The sequence below is a fragment of the Falco punctatus genome, assembly GCF_963210335.1.
Source record: "Falco punctatus genome assembly, chromosome: 2".
Classification (NCBI taxonomy): Eukaryota; Metazoa; Chordata; class Aves; order Falconiformes; family Falconidae; genus Falco; species Falco punctatus.
The window spans coordinates 89,322,061-89,339,309 of NC_137581.1; the positions used below are offsets into that span (position 1 = coordinate 89,322,061).

The 17,249-nt window shown below is 37.7% G+C and overlaps 1 protein-coding gene across 5 annotated transcripts in view; it reads left to right on the forward strand.

Annotated features, from left to right (window-relative positions):
* Window positions 1–16,677, forward strand: part of APOO (apolipoprotein O) — a 33,058-nt gene extending 16,381 nt beyond the window's left edge. For 4 of the 5 annotated variants that reach the window (XM_080375248.1, XM_080375246.1, XM_080375247.1 and 1 more), the window contains 3 exons: window positions 3,552–3,659; window positions 12,664–12,759; window positions 15,830–16,677. In XM_080375248.1, the coding sequence (XP_080231374.1) occupies window positions 3,552–3,659; window positions 12,664–12,732 (177 nt within the window). In that variant the 3' untranslated portion in view covers window positions 12,733–12,759; window positions 15,830–16,677. The other variant, XM_080375250.1, reaches the window with a different exon arrangement.
* The last annotated feature ends 572 nt before the right edge of the window (window positions 16,678–17,249 follow it).

Here is a 17,249-nt window from a genome sequence, read left to right on the forward strand (position 1 = left end):
CACTTGATGCATCTATCTGGAAGAAAAAAAAATTCTTAAAATGTGAGTTGCAAAGTGAAGTTATAGCAACAGTTCATAATTGGTAATATGTAGTTTTCAGACACTGTTCATCTAACTGGAGATAGAAACAATGCACAAACTACTTTTTTCTTTTTTTTTTTTTCCTGCTTTAGTAATCATTCTAACAAATGACAAATTTGTAAAGGATTTATTTCCTTTGCTAGTATTACTTTAATTTGTATCACTCTGAACAAATGGTCAGACTGTATGTGTGGTAAGGGAACTGAATTTAATACTAAACTTTATTTTGGTCTGGTGGAACTTTAGTGTTTTGGAATGCTACTACTTTCTAGCTAATCATAACACACTAAAAATGTTTTGTGTTTATTGTGGTTTATCTTCTATCTGGAATAAACTTTCCCTTATGAAGTTACCTAAATCACTCTCCTTATCATTAGAATTAATTTTTGTTCCTTGTTATTAGAACATCTCAAATTTTCTAAAGTACTGTGTGTTATACTCACCTACTTGAAAGGAAGAACAGCTTCCCAATACCTACGTTTATTTCTTTATCAACTAACTAAATTATTTCTGTGTCTTGAACCTATACCTTGTCGCTTGCCCAGTTTAGTCTGTAAGGCATAAACAGTTGTACTGACATAACTGAGAGCGTGACGTGATTACAGAACTGTGGGTTGAAAAGGAGGAGTTGGGGTCACTTGGTCCACATTTACAGCAGAATGAAATGCTTGTGAAATTGCACTACGACTACTTGGTTAACAGCATAAATGTAGAAAAGCTGGAAGATTCTCAGTTTAGTTTCTCAGCCTGCAATATAGGTAAAGAATTGCTAGCCATAATTCTGCTCGATAACCTTGACATAAAACATACGTTATAGTCAATGTTACATGCTTACGGTCCTGTGTGGAATTACAATGTGGGAGTTCGTTTACATGCAAATTAGGCTTTAGAGACTGCTGATGCTAGCCCAGTAGTGCCTAGTAGGGGTGTTTGTGGCCCAAGGTCAGTTTCTAACTATTTCAGAGTCCCAGTTGAGAACCACTCAGTCTAACTTTTGAACTTGTTTGTTCAAATTCTAGCATACAAACTTACTTAATGTTGCATTGAACAGAGATGGTATTTTAGCATGTTGTAATTTAACACAAACGAGATGGAAATTGTTGTCTTCCAGAAGTTAAGAATTCCAGATGACTGCATGGAAAAAACTTATCCCTCTTTGAAAGGAACTCTTTGTATGAATGTTTGAATGAATGCTTTGAAGGGTTGAATGGCTTGTATTATTATTGTTCCTTTTACTGTTCCTGGTTTGAACTGCCACTCCCAAAAATCATGGTGGCAACTGCAGCACCCACCTGCTTCCTCTTCAACTGCTTCATGAGAGAGTGGTGTGGAAGAAGACCCTAACAAATGACTCTAGTGTTGCATTCGTAAGAGGACATGCATTGGGTGCTTCTAAAAATTTCTTGACTGTGTTCCTCTTGACCCTGTAACATACAGCTTACAGTCTGTCTAGAACTGTATTTTTCAGCTCATGCAAACTGTGAACGTGTGCGCGGGTCCCAGCTCTTAGGAGGAGTGTACACTGTTGAAACATTGGTTGACTGTGGCAGACTAAACTATCTGGGTTGCTGTACCTTGTGATGTAGCCACTTTACTCCAGCAATGTGAATGACCAGTGTCTCAGCACAGTTTGTAATTCACTTGATTGTATGACTCCTATAAGAATACTTTTTAAAGTTTGTAATGTTAGCTATGTAGTGGTTTAATCTATTTTAACGGAGTATTTTTAAGCAGGAACAAGAAATAACTTATGGATAGCTGTAGTTCTTTCTGATTTTATGCTGATGGCTGTGTCCTCTGTAACATTGCAGACAAACCCCTCTGTTTGTTTATAGTTGTTATTTTTCAGTCCTTATAAGTTTGTACTGCATGCGCAACTGATCTCACTATCCTTCCAGGTGAGCCATAGGCTCCTCTGCCTTTCAGAACTATTTTGTTGAGGCACATGAGAATGAGCACTCCTGATACTGAAAAAGAAGATAACTGTTTATAGCTGTAATGTTTGAATTGAGGGATTTTTGAGATTTAACACATTCATCCCTGGAGCAGTTGATGTACTTTTTTCTGATGACCTTTATCACCCTCAAATACAGAGAAAACTCAGTGCATCATACAGACTTGTTTAAAACCACAGTATAACTGTAATTGTCAAATGTGGTGACAAATATGCTAGTTCTTTGTATTTAAAACAGGCATAGTTTGGATTTATTTGTGACTCAGAAATGTAATTGCTGTTTTGGGGTTGTTTTCTCTTAATTCTTATGATTTAATAGCACCTTCTGTAAGGTTGTAATGTGATCTCTGGCCAGAAGCACATTTCTTACCGTTGTGGTATGTTAACTGGTGTGCTCAATGTTGTTCAGACAAACTGAAGGAAGTGGTTCTTCATACCTCGCGTGCCCAGCAGTAGAACTTTTTGGCACAGGGTGTTGTGAATGTTAGAAATTTGCAAGGGGTTCAAGGGAAAGTGCAACAAGTTCATAGAAGGGAAATTCCTTCGACGTTATACACATAGAAATCAATTCTGGCTCAGGAAATCTCTGAGCAGTGATTTGTTGGAGGCTGGAAGAAACTTGTGAGAGAACTGTTTCGCAAATGTCTTTTATGCTTGCACTGTTCTCATGGCTTTGATTTTGCAGCTTTGCCTGCTGTGGGAAATGGGTAATACCTTTTTATTTCTTGATGTCATAAGTTTAATAGCTGCCTAGTTGGGCAAATTGTCCGGTTTTGCTGTTCTTCATTTGTAAGAAAACTAATAGTGATATGAAAGTGAGTACTGCCCTGAGCCTAGAGCTGTAAAAACCTAACCCTTGAGATTTAAAGGATGCTATGAATATTACAGTTCCATATTATCCAACAGGAGATACTCTTTTGTTAGGTTTAGGGGTTTTATCTTTGGTGTGATATAGCAAACACTGTCTTTACTACCTGTCTTCTGTTTTGAGAATTGATGACTCTTTTCATTACAATCATCTATCAGCAAATTGGGGCTTTCTTCTAAATATCAAATAAAAAGAAACAAAGGGGTGCTCTTACCGTTCTCTCAAAACAGTGAAAATGTAAAATTGTGAAATAGTAACAAAGCAGGGCTTGCTTGTGGGGTTTTGGTTGGGGTTTTTTTTGGTCTTTAAATGAGTATGGTCAAATTAAGAAATAATTTTCATACGGAAATCTGTTGAATGTTGAATACTAAGCAAACCAGAATTGTTTCCATGCTTCATCACTCCACCTCTTTTTATACAGTTGTATCTTCAGGTAGTCTTGAAACAGTTTTTAAGCAAGTCAACTTTTCTTATTCCTCGTGTGTCTTCCTGCCTCCCTGCCCCCCCCAGGTGTTTATTAATGCTGTACACCTTGAGCCTGAACAGAAAGATGTTAAGAATCTTGTGTTTTGAGACTACTTCCAAACAAGAAGCAAAATAGTATTTCCCAGGTGAAATTAATGCTTTCTAATATCTTTTGTTTCAAAGGTTGCTGGTACACAGCTATATGACTGGAGTCTTCAGGGATACATTGCTGTAGAATCTCTCTGGAAAGATAATCCTAAGAAGAAGAAATCTGGGGAAAAAAGTGGTAAGGTAAGAAGTCTGAGGAACTTCTGATTTCTGAATTTACCACCGTGTTTTTCAGACAAAGACTATACAAACAGTGGTGGGTTTTACTCCACTCTGACTCAGCTTTTATTTCTGAAGACAAAGATTTCTTTCCATCTTTCTAAGCTGTGGAAAAATATTAAGCTTGTTTCAAGTTATACTTTCAGAAATGATGTTTGGAAGTAATCATCAGTGTGATTTACTAACTTTATATATATTGATTTATATTCATATATATAAATATAACTTTAATAGGGAAGTTGGGAGTATTGTGATTGGAATGCTAGGGACCAAGGCTCTTACAGTCTTAAGTAAAGAAGAAACAACCCTTTTTTTAAAAGTAATTTAATTTGAGAAGCTCCATCTTAAAAATCTGAAATAATTTCTTATTACATATTTCCTCTCCAAAAGCAAAAAAATAGAACTGTTTCCAATTTGTTCCCATTGTGTTTTTTTTCCTTTGAATGTTCATGTGAACACTTGCTGTAACATGATGATGTCATTGTGTGCTGCTCTATTAAATGTTACTATCTAGTCATATTTAGGGATATGCAGTTCTTAAGGATTTAGTCATAGATAACTGGCTGTGTGGTTTAATACTTACAGCCCTATTTTAGGAAACTTTAGTTTAATCAGTTCTAATCCAAAAGACTGACAATACAAGTTGAGTTTCCTTTGAATCCGCCTTGAACTGGGCATCCTGGTGAGGTACCAAGCGCAGTCATTGCTGAAAGTTTCTGCTTTCTAGATTTCCAATTGTTGAACACTGTATGAGGGGTTAGACTAACATTCATATACGTAATTTCCCCCCCTTTGTTTTTTTTAGTTAGAATAATGTTCATCTTTATTTTCTGCAAGTCACTTTTTTTTTAGTCTGGCATTACTGTTGTGTGTTACATGAAGCAGACGCATCTGATGACAGAGCAAGTGCTAACATATGGCTTTGTTTTCCAGAATTTGGCAAGCACTGAGGTTTCTTTTAAAATAGCATTTTTGAATTAACATTGCTAAACAAAACTAAGTGGACACCTGCATGCTTAGTCAGCTTTAGAATGGAGCAGCTTTCCTTATTTTCCCCTACAGAGCAAATATTCATAAATACCACTCCCCCTAAATCAGAAATGATTGTATTTTGCTGCTTCAGACGCATTTTGCATTCTACAAAATGCTACGAAGTTTCAAAATAAGTGTAGTGTGATTGATTAATGATATTAGTTGAAGATTAGCACCAACTTGTGAAGAAATGGGAACTTGTTATGATGAGTCATTATATTATGTAATGTCCTGATCATAATTTACAACCTGCCTGAACCTTCTGGACTTAAATGTCTTAATGATGTTTTTGGGTTTTGTCTACTGGATATTTCTGTTACCACACAGGAGGAAGCTGTCTCTGTAGTTGTTCCTCTCCGAGACAGATAGGCAACTGACTTCTAGGAAATATATGTAGATGGCTCAATGCAGCAGAGCGTAAGAGTCTGGAGAACGGTGCAAGTTGATTAAATGTGTGCCAGGGAGAGCCTGAAAGGTTTTTAGGGAATTTTTTTGACTGCTACTTAAAGAAATAAAAGTTAAGGTGTGTAACATAAAGCTGCTGTGGTTTTAAAGATGGCGAGTTTAGAAGTAAATTTAATTCCTGATTTCTAAGCAATATCCTTGTTTTATTGATACAAACTGCTGCCCTAGCTGCAGACTGCTCCCTGTCTCTTTACTTGTTTAATGTAGCCTGGCAAAACTAACAGGTAATTTGAAAACAACTTTGAACCAGCAGAAAGTCTTAGCCTTTTGCTGTGGACCTCCTGATTGAGCCATAGTTGTCAACCGGTAGTAGTTCATAGTATGTTGACAATGATGTGTAGCTTCTGGGTGGTTGTAAACCTGAAGTCCTATCTGACCAGAACATGGTATTTTCAACCCAGAGGGCTAAGATGTAAGAGGGACAGCCACTGAGAGGGATATGTTCTCCAAAATGGGCAATTGCACTTTTATAGATTGAAGGTCTGGGGTCGAGTTCTCTGGATAGGTCTAGGTGTGGGACTAGTTCTGAACAGTCTGGTTTGGAGAAATGCTCATGTGTCCTGTCAGTTGCTGAGTCTATGAGAATGCAGACTTTCAGTGGATTCTCCTCCTGTATTGGCCCTAGGTGCCTCCAGTAAATGCATTCATATAGCTCTTTGAATAAACAAAGGTTAGTTAATTATACTGTACCTTTCCTAAAACCTAGGCTGTCGAAAAGTATCTCAAAAAAGTAGGCAACACTGTTTCAGAAAGACAAACTGACAGTATCAGTAAAAATAGCTGAGCTTTTTATTTTATTGTGTCACAGGCTTTCAAAAGGAAACATTTGGTTGTTATTGGAAGGCAAAAACTTCTGAAGCTTTCATCTTATTATAAGGCTTATTCAAGCACTTGCTACCTCAGCAGAAAAACAAACGACATGGTAAAATTGCAGAGGCCACTAAGTAAACACACTTCTTTCTCTTCCTCCTTGCAGAATCTTTAAATCGCACCCCTTGGTTGCCAAAATATGTTAATTGCACAAAGGAGTGAATTGTCACTGAATGGTTTCCTCCTGAAGTTCATCTTATTGTTCGGATATTGCTAGTGCGAACTGTTGCTACTTAACTTGGTGGATTAGGCAAGACCCAAAAATCCTGTGACTCAAATGAAGAACCACTACGCACTTTATGGAATTGCCTGCATTTCAGATGTGCAGTGATCTGTTACCACTGGAGCATACAGCCTCATTATTTATTCTCTGAAGTTGTTAAAGAGACAGTATTGTCTCCCTAGTGTTTAGAGAAGGTGAACAGCAGTTGTAAAGAGTCACATGCTTTTGAATTCACTAGAAGTGGACTGTAAAGTATTTCTAATGGAAGAAGTCTGCTCTGAAACTTCGTTTTGCCTGCATTGGTGAAGCAGTATAAAATACATAGTTGAGACTTTTGTGTGTGTGTGTGTGTTAGTTTTTTTAGTAGTTTTTAAACTGTCTTGTGGGTTTTGTTTTTAAAAAAGTCTTGTGATACTTTATCAGGATGTGGTCAGTCACAGTTAATAATGAAAACTTCTACCTTTTTTTTTATGCATACAAGCACTGGTATGTCCCTAACATGAGAAGTGAGAGGTGAAATCTAACCCAGAAAAACTTTTTTAGTCTCTCTAATGCTGTATGGTTATACTAATGCAAAAAAATACTTTTTATTCATGCAGGTGATACTGATTTGGTGGATTCAATCAACTTTTCCAGCAAAAGAATTCCTGTTTAAGTTGTATTTTTATTGGAGCTTTTACTGATACAGAAGTGTTATGGAAGAAAATAAATACTTCTAACTATGATGTGCTAAAATTGGCAAAGCATTCTAGGATACGTTCTGGGGCGTCTGTCTTAATTTGACAGCCCTGTGAAAGAATTGGGTTAGTTTTGTATATTTATTTATTATTGTCATACTAGGCAGCTAGATTCCTTAACTAGTGAAGGCAAATATAAATATTATTCTTGAGTTGTTACAGCAGATGTAACCCATTTTGTGAAACCGTGCCAGAGCAAAAGATGTTTTTTGTTTTTGTGACATTCACTGTAGCATTTTCCTGTTGCTACACAAAAGATTCTTGCAAATAGTCAAGCAATATATGGGTGGCTCTTCTTGGCTTGTGTTAATGTGTTACATTGCTCATAATCTGATAGTCATAGGTACCACAGCTGTGCATAGATTCATGTTTTTGCAGCAATATGTCATTAAAATAGATGTGGTATGTTAATTTTCTGAAGGTTTTATGAAACAAAAACCTGCGCCAAATTGAGGTCATAGCAGCTGAAGTCTAAGTTCTGCCAAGAAGGATGAATTCCAGGACCTTCTGCTGCTACATTTTAAAACACTGTGGCTGGAAACCCCTCCATACAGCAAGTCAGCCCAATAAGGTTTTGAATACACTGTTCATAGTATAGCATTCTGGTATCCTGAAACTGGCTTGCTGAAGGAGCCAGCTCTGCAGGATGTCAGGATGAACAGCCTCTACTAAAACTACACCAAGTACTGTAAGTAAAAATCAGTGTTCACATTTTTGATTCCCAGAAGGATGAATCCTTGTCCTAATACGGAACAGCAGGAGTAGTTATTCAGCTTCTGTATACTTTACCTTGATATAAAGTGGACAGCTTCTCTACTTCTTCCCCCAGGTAGCGATGGTAGAAGAAATGCAACCATTTGATTGGGAGGCCAGGTATATTTTAAGGGGTTTATCTTCTGAAAATCTCCTGCTTACTTGAGTGATCTTTACTCATAGGAAGTAATTCCACAAAAATCAGTGGAATTAGTATTAGCACTTATCAGGTTGTAAATCTTCAGGGGAAATGATAGTGACATGGAAGGTGTCCCTCAAACCTTGTTTATTTTAGAGTTAGTGTACAAAATGTATGGAGAATCATACCAACTTATGCCTTTATGCAGTTTTTTAGAATTATGTGTTTGAAACCCTTTTATGTAGCCCTAAGTGGCATCAAACTTTTATTATTGGGGTTTTGCAATTATGAAGGCTAATATGCTGCATTGCCTTCAGCTAGTCTTTGTGACTGGTTCCCTACCCACCCTGGTGTCTTAACTGGTCCCTCTGCTCTGCCCAGTAATATCATAGCTCATGCAAGATCATTTGTTTTCTTCTTTGTGCCTGTGAAAGTGTTGAACTGAACTGTTAAGCCAGTGAATTGCAGCTTCTGGGTTTTTTTGTTTTGTTTTGTTTTTTACCACAGCAATCTCTGTTTAATACTGGCTGAGTTTATCAGCTTTAATACCTGTCCTTAGATCAGAGGGATGGACGAACCGTAGCAGCTTAGGGATTTTGTGCAACAGCATAAACTTAAGGACTGTGGCTTTCTATGCAAAGGATTATAACTTATTTACAGAAAACTGCTTAAAGATCAGTATTTCAAAGCCACAGTTCAAAACATACCACCTGTAAGTTTCTAACCATCGGGTCCTGTTTGTCAGTCAGCTCGTTTCATGTTTATGAAATGTAGCCTTTCTGCCCTTCCTCTTCTGTTGCTGGTTTCAATACTTCCGTAATTTGTACTGTTATATTGTTCTGCAGGGTTGTTATCTCTTTTACTATAATGACTTTGTCTTCTGAGTGACAGGGGTGTGTGTTGAGGCACCAAATCACTTAAACCCAGGTTTTGTTCCAGCCGGTGAGCTAATATGTATTGAAACACATAGACAAACAAATTCAGTTAGTTCTCACTTCGCCTTGTCTTTATACCACTCAAAAGACCTCTGCTGTATTTTCAGCTATTCTGGATTCTGTCTCTTCCCCTGACACTGAATTGTGCAGCCTTTGTTTTTACGTAAGTGGCCAAAATGTGAAAAACCGGAACAGCGTTAGGGCTCTAAAAACACCCTCCTTTTCACGTCTTGTTCCTTTATTCACGTGTGTGTTCCTTCCCACTTTGGTCCAACCAGTACTAAGATCTTGCAGAAAATTGATTATTTTTTTCCCCTTCTTCCTGTCTGTCACTTAATTGTTTAAACAGCTTCAGAGATGGAAAAAAAACTCTTGCAGCTTATTGTTTGGTTTTCATTATTACAAGTGCTAGCTGGTGACAAGTACTCCCGAGTGCAAAGACTGCTCAGCTTTGGGTGGTGGTTTCCTGTGCTTGCTCAGAACAAGCATCAGGGAAATCATGGAGATCAACTTTCCTCACCTTAAAGCTCTGGTGGATGTTGTGGTGTCAGTGTGTTGACTGGGGAGCTTTACCATCAGCATCATAGGTTATGACCGTAGCAAACCTTAACTGTGTTGTAAGAGGAGAGTTTTCAAGTCACTTGCGTTTTACAGGGTGCTCACAATAAGCAGCTGAGTGAGCTTCTTTCCACAGCAAATGCTTTATAAGACTTATCTTTGGTAGCTTCTGAACAGACAAGCAGGTCATCTGAACTAAAAGATAAATATCTACTGACAGAAGATAGCGTTCCCTGTCTTATGCTCTCCTTTTATCGTTTGGTAGTAAGAACAATAACAGAGCAAAGCCTGGAAAAATGATTACTACTTTTGGATTGGATCCTTAGTATGGGCAGTGGTGAGTTTAGATGTGTTAGAGGTGGGAAAGAAAGAACCTACTCCGCCTGCAAACAGTTGGGCTTTTTAAGGGTAACTTTGAAGCACTTTTTCAAATGTTACTCTTACTTTTGAGAGTTAAGGTCAAGCTCAACTAAAAGTGAGAGTAAGTTATTGGTTGACTGCGGAAGGGTGAATAAGGTAACCCAGTGATGTTCTTTTTATTCTTAATACACTGCAAACAAGAGAGGACAGGATAAAAGGTAAATTATAAATCTGTGAGCCCAGATAGGCCTTTTTTCTTTTGCAGCTGTTGTTTTTCTGATGCTCAGGCTCCAACTTTCAAGTGTTCTTCATAAGCATAAGAGATGTATACCTACCTTTGGAGTTAAAATTTCCATGGTTAGGTGCCAGTGTAAAAGGGTCTGGCCATCTGCAAGAGTTTCTCAGAGGTAGCAACAGAAGCTAGCATCTGGCTAGGCTGTAATGTGAGAAAAAAGCCACCACATATTTGGGGTGTTTTGGCATTAGGCTAGGTTGTTTTGGGGCACTTTTCTCTGTATGGAAGGAAAATTTTCAGATAAATCATTGTGGATTTTTAAGTTTGTTGTTTAAAGTTTAGGTCTCGATGTATCCCTGTTAGATACTGTGAGCTAAATCAGGGTGGTTTTAAATCACGTACTGAAACCTTACAAAAAGCATTGTCTCCTTAGTTCCAATAGGATTTTCAATGTCAAATAATGATGATTTTTTTTTTATCCCATGGAATCCCAGTGTATTTGAACAGTTTGCTAATGAACATGTTAGAGAGATTTTTATTTTTTTTTATCAGTGACCTTTTGGTTGAAACTGTCAGAAGACTAAGAATGCAAAGTATTTCCCCTTCTGCTGTAGGATAGAGCTCTGATACATGAACTCCTCTGGCCACCCAGATATATTATGGAGTGGTTGTGCTGAGCCAGAAAGACAGTCTTGAATATGTGCCTGCCACTAATTATGAGAGGGCATTATGGCACAGAGGAGATTTGTCTCCTGGGTCATTGATCTAAACACATTTTGTGCTTCTGATCTGGTTTTGACTGTGACTGGAAGACTTTGATACTTAGTTGAAAAATGAGATATGTTGTTTTCCTGTGCCAGCTCAAAGGATGTCCTTTTCTGGCTACCGGTATTACTGCTTGGTCAGTCTTGCTCAGGCTCACCATTTATGGAGTGGGCACATACAGTGGGTGGATTTAAAAAAACAGTTCAACAAAGGAGTTTGTGTGAGGAGTGACAGTTTAGTAATGGATTGGCTTGAATTAAATAACTTGGGTTTAATAGATCTAGTGAAGAGAAGCCCTGTGATGAGATCTACAGAGCTCACAGACACAAAGGAACTGAGCAAGAACTCCTGTTTTCCTCTGTGTGTGTGTGTGTTGCTTTTGGTGGGGTTTTTTCCTCTTTCAGGACAAAAAAAAGCTTACCTGTATGGTATTTGCTTTTTACAAGTTAAAACAAGTAAGTGGAAAAGCGTAGAACTCTCTCTGAATGGCTTATTTTTAGTTCATTTGTTAGGTACTGAGTAATCTGAGATGAGGCATTATGAGTCAGATTATTCGTTATAAATTGTAGTAAAATGTCGTAATTTACAAGCTCCTGTACAGCAAAATTACAGAGTAGATCATTATTTTGAAACGGGTGTGGTTTGTGGATGTGATGTCCTATACTATGAAATATCCTGGGTAGTGATCAAAACAAAATGGGTCTTTTGAAAGAAAGAATTAGCCTTTAAGGGTCTTGCTAGGCATATTTTTAATAAGAAATTTAAAGATTATCTTCATAATTGAATCTTGATGTATTGAGTCTGTACTCCAGAGCAGCATATGCAGGGTCTCAAAGGCTTGGTGCCTTATTCATAGTGTTTAATTTGTGCTGGGATGTAAATTTGACCCATTCTGTGAAATGTTTATGGTTTTCAGCCTCTTCTGGCTTCTTTTGTTAGGTTTTCCATCACATTTAAGTCATATTGCTAAAAATATCTTTTTAGAATAAAAAGAAAATACAATTTAATTTTCAAGTGTAGAATTTAAGAATAATTGAGGCTGGGTGCAACATTTGGTGGCTCAGGCCTTGTACAGTCAAGTGCTGAATATTTCCAAGGATGGAGATTGAAATAGTTCTCTGGAAAACCTGCTCCAGTGCTTGATCAGTGACGTGATAATTCGGGGTGTTTTTGCCACGCTCCTGTGTCATTTGCTCCATGTCCTTTAGGTGTGAACCTCTGAGAAGAGCCTAGCTCTTCCAGTTTTGTAAATGCCCATTAAGGAACTGTGGATAGCAATTAGGTTCCCCCTTTGTCTGGTCTTCACCGGGCTGAACAGACCCACAGCCTTGTCTGTCATGTGCTTCAGACCCCTAGTCATGTGTGTGGCCCTGTTAAGTATTTTTTATTGATCTCTATTTAAAACTATAATCAAATGCCTGTTCGTTATAGCATGCTTGGCAAATAGATAGACCAGACACTCTAACAAGCCTCCTTTCATTCTTTGATTTCTATAATTTGTTTCAAGGAAAGTGTGAGAACACTCTCTCAAAGGATACATACTAAAAGAGAGCTATTGTATAAATCCACACAGAATTCAGAGAATGCAAAATAGCAACTACTCTGTGGGAATTCATCCTTTGTTATTAGTGCAGGCAAAATGAGTCAATTAAAGCATTTCTGTTGAACTACTTTTCTTTTAAATCCTTTAATTGCTTGGCTAACTACAGGAGAACTAAAATCTAGAAACTGGGAGAAGATAATATTTGAGTATATTATACTGCTGAATTAGTCTTACCAGTCACTTAATTTTGCAAGACATTTTTGTTTCAGCTTTTGAAGAGTTTCTGTTCTGACAAAATCGTTAAATGTGGGTTGCCTCAATTGAAATTTTGTGCATATTTCTCCCTCCTGAAGGGTGATGCAGTTGGTGACAAACCCCTGGAAATCCATGCCGCTTCAAATGAAGAGCGAGCCCAGAAGTAGAACACCGGATCACTTGGAATCAAACAGGTAAAGGATATAGGCTATATAATGGTATGTGCAGCAAAATAACCTGGAAAAGCTGAACGTCTGCAAGTTTGACTTGTAGTTATCTTCATATTAATGAAGAAAGAGGGGAAGATAGGTAATAATTTTACTTGCCGTAACACTTTATCAAAAATATGCATGCTCCTTAACACTATTTAACTAATCTAAATTCTTCACCTGTAAAGTACAGCAAGTAAACATGTCTCCTCCAAGGGTTCTGACTTAACGTAGCAAGGCATTGTTAATGTATTGTTGGTGGCTGGTGGTTTTTTTTGTTTGTGGGGTTTTTTTTTCTTCCCTAAGGAAGTTGTTTGGGTGTTTTGGGGCTTTTTTTGTCCTTCTGCCTCCCATACCAAAAACCTCTTTGCCTTTGTCATACCTGTGCAGGCATGAAGGAGGGGAAAGAAACCTCTTCCCTGCTGGTATGTTTTCTTTAAAGATTTGTCAGTGCCAGGGTGTAGTGTTATCTTAAAGCCTGTAACTGTCCATAACGTGCCAGATCTTTCATGTTGATGCACCTCCGTAATGAGATGTGCTTCAGCAGTAGGGAATGAATGATGGAGGAAGTGGAAGCGGCGCTTCCCAGTCCTCCAAGCCAGGAACTCAATTTGAAATGCCAGTTCTGTCCTGACTTGGCCAGTAGACCGCTTTCTAAACTCAAGCGAGTCCTGTGGTGGTTAACAGTTTCTAGAAAAGCAAAACAAAACCACCCTCTCAAGTTTAAGGTGGCTCAATTTCATAGAACAAAAATGGCTCTGTATTTGAGGCTTTTTATTGCTAATGATGATGTAATTGGGCATAATTTAGTACAAAATATCAGATGATGCCTGCTTCTATTGTCATTTGATAAAGGGTGTCTTTTCTGAACATGTTTTCTTGGTGCTTGTCTTTGCCCTATATTATTTTCACATTATGGTGAAGACTTATTTTGAAGGTGATCCTAGTATTGTAGGGACTCCTCGTTATTTTTGTATGCAGTGTTCCGCTTACCAGAAATCTTTTTTTTTTCTCCTAACTGCCAACTGTGTAAATAGTCTGGATTTAGAAAACTGCACCAATTTTTTTTCTTTCATGCATCATCACCAGTCACAAATGTTTGCAGATGTGGTGGAATGCACACATCTGCTGAGCAACACTGTTCCACTGTTACATGGTCAGCTTTAAAAGCAAAACAAGTTTATAATGTGTTTCCCTTAATGTAATTTAAATTGCTATAGCTAATTCTCACAAGGGCAAAAAGGTATGTTGGCTGGCTGATTGCTTAGTACATTAGTTTTTCCTTCAGACATATGAATATTAAGTCTTTAAGAATATGTGTTTTCCAAGTATTTTATAATGTGGACCTAAAAGATATTTTTTTTAAAAAAATAGGAAGAATAGTTTTTTTTGAGGGGGAGGTAAAGATATGCAGGTAAAGATATGCAAGAGGAAGAAAAGCTTCTCTAAAATTCACTAAAACATTGTGCTTGTGAATGAGGACAAAGCTACTAAATGACAAAAAAACAGGAAAATTGAACTTTTGTTTATGTATATGGAATACTATACGAATATCAAGGTTCATTACAAACAAATCTGTAAATAGCTTTTATTTTCTTTTAGCATTTTTTACTATGCGAGTATAATTTCTGTTAGTTCTTTATTCACTTTTTGAAATGTTAGCGCTTTTTGCTTAAGCCACATTTTCTTTCTTTTTTTTTTGGGGGGGGGGGGTGGTGTGGTGTGGTGGAAGAAAAGGTACAAAAGCTGTCAGGAGGACCTGAAGTTGATATCCAGATTATTTGTCTTCAGGATTTTAATCATAAATACACTTATGCTATATACGTAAGTTTTGGGGAAAACCTCACTAATGGCTACTGTTGCAGATGGTTTACTGTCTGGGTTTTTTTAAAGAAGGAAGGTAATTGCTCAGGTGCTTGAAGTACCTGGGTGCTGCCAATTTTGAAATCTGGTTCCTTGATCTGCCACATGTTGTTTCTGAAGGAGCTCAATAAACGGAACTGCTAGATTTTTGACCTAGAGCAACCAGATGGTGAAAGTTCAATTCAGTATCAATTTTCAGCTGTTCTGTGGGGGTGACCATTTTTTACTTCTGCTTGAAATCAAATCCGGTTATTTAACTTGGTATCGAAGTCCAGATGTTTCATTGGGATTTGGGTAATCCCAAAGGTTGGAGAATGCTGCTGTGATCTTTGAAAAAGGCATACTTGCTTATTCTAAATGAGATCAGTCCTGAAAGTCTCGCTGTATTTTTCAACTGTTGGCAATATTTCCAGCAGAATGTGGTTACTAAAATAAAGACAGTCTTATTTTCTTCAATGTTTTGCCACAGCATGGGTCTCTAAATTGTGAATGGTCAGCCAAGGACAAAATCACTCTGGGTTGGAGATGGTAACATATTTCTCCAGCCCCAAACCCAACAGCATTGCACCTCCTTTATTGTAGGATGTTTCTCTTCAGTAATTGTATACAAACTACAGCTCGAACCACATCCCATCGTGGTAGAAGCAAGCTTTAATTTTCTCCAGCTGTTGTGCTGAAGAGTTGCACGGAAGTGACATGGCTTTGTGCTTTTCCATGAAGACAGGATATCTCATTTTCACTCTGTTCAGGTTCTATATTTATGTAATTCCATTTCTTTGAGTTAAATTACCCTAGCTTTACACCAGAGTAAGTGAGACTTAAGGAAAAATGCCTTTGGTGGGAATTAAAAAAGAATTATTTTTGAGAAAGTTTGTTTATTAAAACAACTTGGTGTCTTGTTACTGTTGAAGTGTTCTTTTCCTTTTGTATTTCTATACAGTTCAACTATAGGAGTTCTCTAGAGCAAACAAAATCATTAGTGCTGTAATGTCAGTAATATGAGGAGTTAAATAACTTTACTGGAAGTAAATTTGTATTGAGAATGTTCTTCAAATAAATTTTAATCAACTTGCCATATCAACGGAAAAAAGTTTTAATTGCACTTTGACAATGGAAAGAAAAGGCCCATGATATTTAATTCTCCTTTCCCCTTCCTTCCCTCTCCCTCTTGTCCTCTGTCTCCTTTCTCCAGCTGTAGGTGAATAAAAAACAAAGATACAAGCAACAGTTTCCCAAGATAAAGAGGAAAACTATCTGAATCCATTTTGATTTTGAATGTGACTAATCTGCCTTCTGCCTCAGGAAAGACTGACTGTGTGCTGCTTGAGCTTCTGGTATGGAATCTGTGAAAGGACACTACGTATCTTGGTCAGTCTTGAGACCTCATCCTCAGTTCTGCAGCAGGACTCAAGCCTGCCCATGCTTGTCCCATTGCAGGATCAACATTGCAAGTAGCAAGACTCAAAATTCCTCAGTCTCTTGTTAGTATTTATATATAAAAATAAAATTCCAGTTACACAAAATGGTCATGCGTTTTTCCCCTTCTGTTGTCTTTAAACTCATGTATGTGACACTTGCACAGTCTATGAAAGGTTCTTGAGATGCTGTTGACAATGCCTGTATTTTTTAACAGTGAGGAAAAGCTTAAAGTAGCATGATGTTTTGGCTAACATTAGCTAATACTTACGAATGAGAACAATTACAATGACTCTTGTGTTTTGTCCGAGTCTCCCCCTCCTTTCTATAGAAATCTTCTGCCTCATCAGTGCCAGTGGGAGGTATATAATGAAGCATCTGTGAGTTCCTGTCTAGTAGATGGATGGGAATGGAACTGTTAATGTTTGTTCTTGTTTTTGCTTGAATGCCCAGCTCAATGGGAACCAGAACATTACGGTGGTGGGAACCAGCTATAGAATAACTTGACTGTTTCCTTATTCCCTGCCAGGGGAGGGGAGGAAAAAGTGAAGCGAAGGAAAATACAAAAGGATTTCCAGCATTTTGAAATCTTTGAACAATAAAACCTTTCATTATTTGTTGCCATTTCCATGAGTCTGTCTTTTGGGGCATGATGTTTCACAAGTTACTGTAATCAAAGTAGCTCGGAGCATTTAAAGCTGTGTTGGTGAGTCTTAAATGTTCCTAAATTAATTGGTGCATATGAGGCATGGGGGAAGGATGGAATTATATGTGTGCTTGTATAATACATTAACTTTCTAAAAACAACAGGGAGAAACATCTTTGTTATGACTTGGTTAGGTATTCCAGCTGAGTGTATTCCACAAACTTTTAGAGAAAAACAGACCTTGGCCATAGGAATGCCAGTCTGTGTGGGTGTTTATAACATGGGCTAACTCTTTTTAATACAGGCATAAGGCATGTGGTTGCCTCGGGCAGAAAAACAGTATCTCCCAACATGCTCGGTGTGTGGTTTTTATGGTTGTTTCGGGCTGCTAAAGATGGATGTTGATTTACAAAGGGAGCAAGAGTTCTTGAGTGGGGTTTGAGGGTGTTTTTATTTGTTACTTTAAATTCACCAACATAGTTCAAATGGGCTTGGGAGGATCAAAGTAGTGTCTTTGTCAATAGTGGAAAGGAAACTTGGAAATATTGGT